General features: G+C 41.0%; 1 protein-coding gene across 2 annotated transcripts in view; it reads left to right on the top strand.

Annotated features, from left to right (window-relative positions):
- The window catches only part of LOC119597059 (bestrophin-2-like), a 66,893-nt gene that overhangs the window by 56,974 nt on the left and 7,419 nt on the right, over positions 1-2,500 (top strand). For both annotated transcript variants that reach the window (XM_037946514.1, XM_037946522.1), the window contains exon 6: positions 1,051-1,289. In XM_037946514.1, coding sequence (XP_037802442.1) covers positions 1,051-1,289 — 239 coding nt within the window. The remainder of the gene's footprint in view (positions 1-1,050; positions 1,290-2,500) is intronic.

Here is a 2,500-nt window from a genome sequence, read left to right as displayed (position 1 = left end):
ATCCTATTATCAGTGTGAAACTGAGTTCTTTCTAAATCCTATCATTAATGCAACGCTTCGGAAGACACAAGAACCGCCTCTGTTAATCACCAAGACTTAATTAGAATAACAAGTCCTGTTCTCGTCAACAAAATAGATTGTAATTATTGATTAGATTACGTCATGGCGACGAATTTGCAATTGAATGTGCGTTGGGACGTGTTCTCTGTCTCTGTCTCTCTCTCTCCCTCTTTCTTTCTCTCTCTCTCTCTCTCTCTCTTTCTCTCTCTCGCTCTCTCTCTCTCTCTCTTTCTCTCTCTCTCTCTCTCTCTCTCTCTCTCTCTCTCTCTCTCTCTCTCTCTCTCTCTCTCTCTCCTCCCTCCCTCCCTCCCTCCCTCTCTCTCTCTCTCTCTCACTCACCCTCTCTCTCGCTCTCTCTTTTTCTCTCTCTCTCTCTCTCTCTCTCTCTCTCTCTCTCTCTCTCTCTCTCTCTCTCTCTCTCTCTCCCTCCCTCCTCTCTCCCTCTCCCTCACCGTTTCTCTCACTCTCTCTTTCTCTCTCTCTCAAAAAAATAAATAAAGAAAAAAAAATTAATTCCCTCAACACGGAGTAAGATCCTTTTCCTTCATTTCCCGACGAGGCTTAGACCAGTTACCTTCTCCTTCGACTGCCCTTGACTGTTTTCCTTGCCGAAGTTCACGAGAAAAATCTGTTTTTTCTTCCCTCTGTTTACTTTTCTTTTCCGAAGACCCGTTCAAGTTTTTTTTTTTTTTTTTTTTTTTTGGGGGGAGGGGTTGCATTGTGTTTATTTTTCCATGTTGCTATGAAGTTTGATTGATTTTGTATTTCTTACCTCTTGTTCGGAATATGTAACGACACCGTCCTCTTTTGTTAATAGGACTAGAATTCCCTTTCTGTACATATATACAAATACATATACATGTGTCATATATTTACCCTTTATTTTGTTAATGTATTTATTTTCTTTCTTTGGGGGGGGGGGGGAGTCTATTTAATTATTTATTCACCAATTCACATTTTGTCTAAGTATCATTTCCCAAACCCGCAAAGGTTACATGACTCACGGCGAGAAAGCGATCTTCGAAATGATGGATGAACAGACGAAGCATCACAAGATCTGGATGCCTCTGTCGTGGGCGTGTCAGCTGACGGTGCGGGCGAGGCAAGAGGGGCGTGTCCCTGATGACTACGGTCAGGAGGCGATCGTTCATGAGGTGACCAACTTGCGATACAACTGTGGCAAACTTCAAGAGTACCATCATATGAGTGTTCCTCTGGTGTACACGCAGGTAAGGTTTATATTCAATTTTGTTTCTGTTTTTTTTTTTTGTGTGTGTGTGATATGTAGATGTAGGTTTATATGTGCCAACACATACGCACGTACGCGGATATAAGCACAGACACACACACACACACACACACACACACACACACACACACACACACACACACACACACACACACACACACACACACACACACACACACACACACACACACACACTAACAAACAAACAAACACACACACTCTAACAAACAAACACTAACAAATACACCCATATATGTATGCTTGCATCAAAACACACACTCACTATTCCACACAAAAGTCCACCAGTTTTCGTCAACACCCGCATTCTCTCCTACCTCATTTCCGGGTCGACTCAGTGACCTGACCTTGCTTTTGCTTCGTTAATAAGTCACTCCCAGCATCACTCTCCTGGTCTCGGGATAGCACTATACTGCCCCGACAGCTTTACCGATAGCGTTCCAAGTTTTTTCTCTCTCTCTATGCTTGTCGACCTTTGTGCTCTCGCAACCCAGGTCATTCAAAACTCTAGAATCTTTTAACTTTTAAGTATTTTTTTTTACCTCTCTCTCTTTGCTTTTCAACCTCTATGCTCTAACAACCAAGTCATTCAAAACTCATTTTTGCATACATTTTTAAAGCTCGTCTGAAATATTTCCACGCGCTTTCTGCAGCGTTATGTTTGAAAGCGGAACAAAGATTTTCAAAAGCTTATGTTGTGTATATACTTTCATCGGCGGAGACCAAGGGAACATTAAATAGTATGCAGCCTAATTGGACCAGTTTCGTAAACATGGACCGAACTTCACTATTACATGCTTGTCTCTCTTTCTTGCAATGAGTAAGGATTTTAAGGAAAGCGAAGTTTTCGTTTACTCAAAAGAATTTTTTTTTTTTTTCACTAAGGGAGGAGAAATACCAAATAAATACGTTTTTTGGATGTATAACCACCAAGTATGTAATGTGAATCTTGGAATATAATTATTATTTTTTTACTTAATGGGTTATCTTTTATTTAGATTTTTCTTTGATAATGATTTGAATAAATAGAAGGCAATAGTTCAGAGAGAGAGAGAGAGAGAGAGAGAGAGAGAGAGAGAGAGAGAGAGAGAGAGAGAGAGAGAGAGAGAGAGAGAGAGAGAGAGAGAACGACAGACAGACAGACAGAGACAAACAGAGCCAGAAACAGCCATC

The sequence above is a fragment of the Penaeus monodon genome, chromosome 3 (genome assembly GCF_015228065.2).
Source record: "Penaeus monodon isolate SGIC_2016 chromosome 3, NSTDA_Pmon_1, whole genome shotgun sequence".
NCBI lineage: Eukaryota > Metazoa > Arthropoda > Malacostraca > Decapoda > Penaeidae > Penaeus > Penaeus monodon.
Note: the sequence above shows the minus strand (reverse complement) of the source record. Positions and strands in the feature narration are given on the sequence as shown.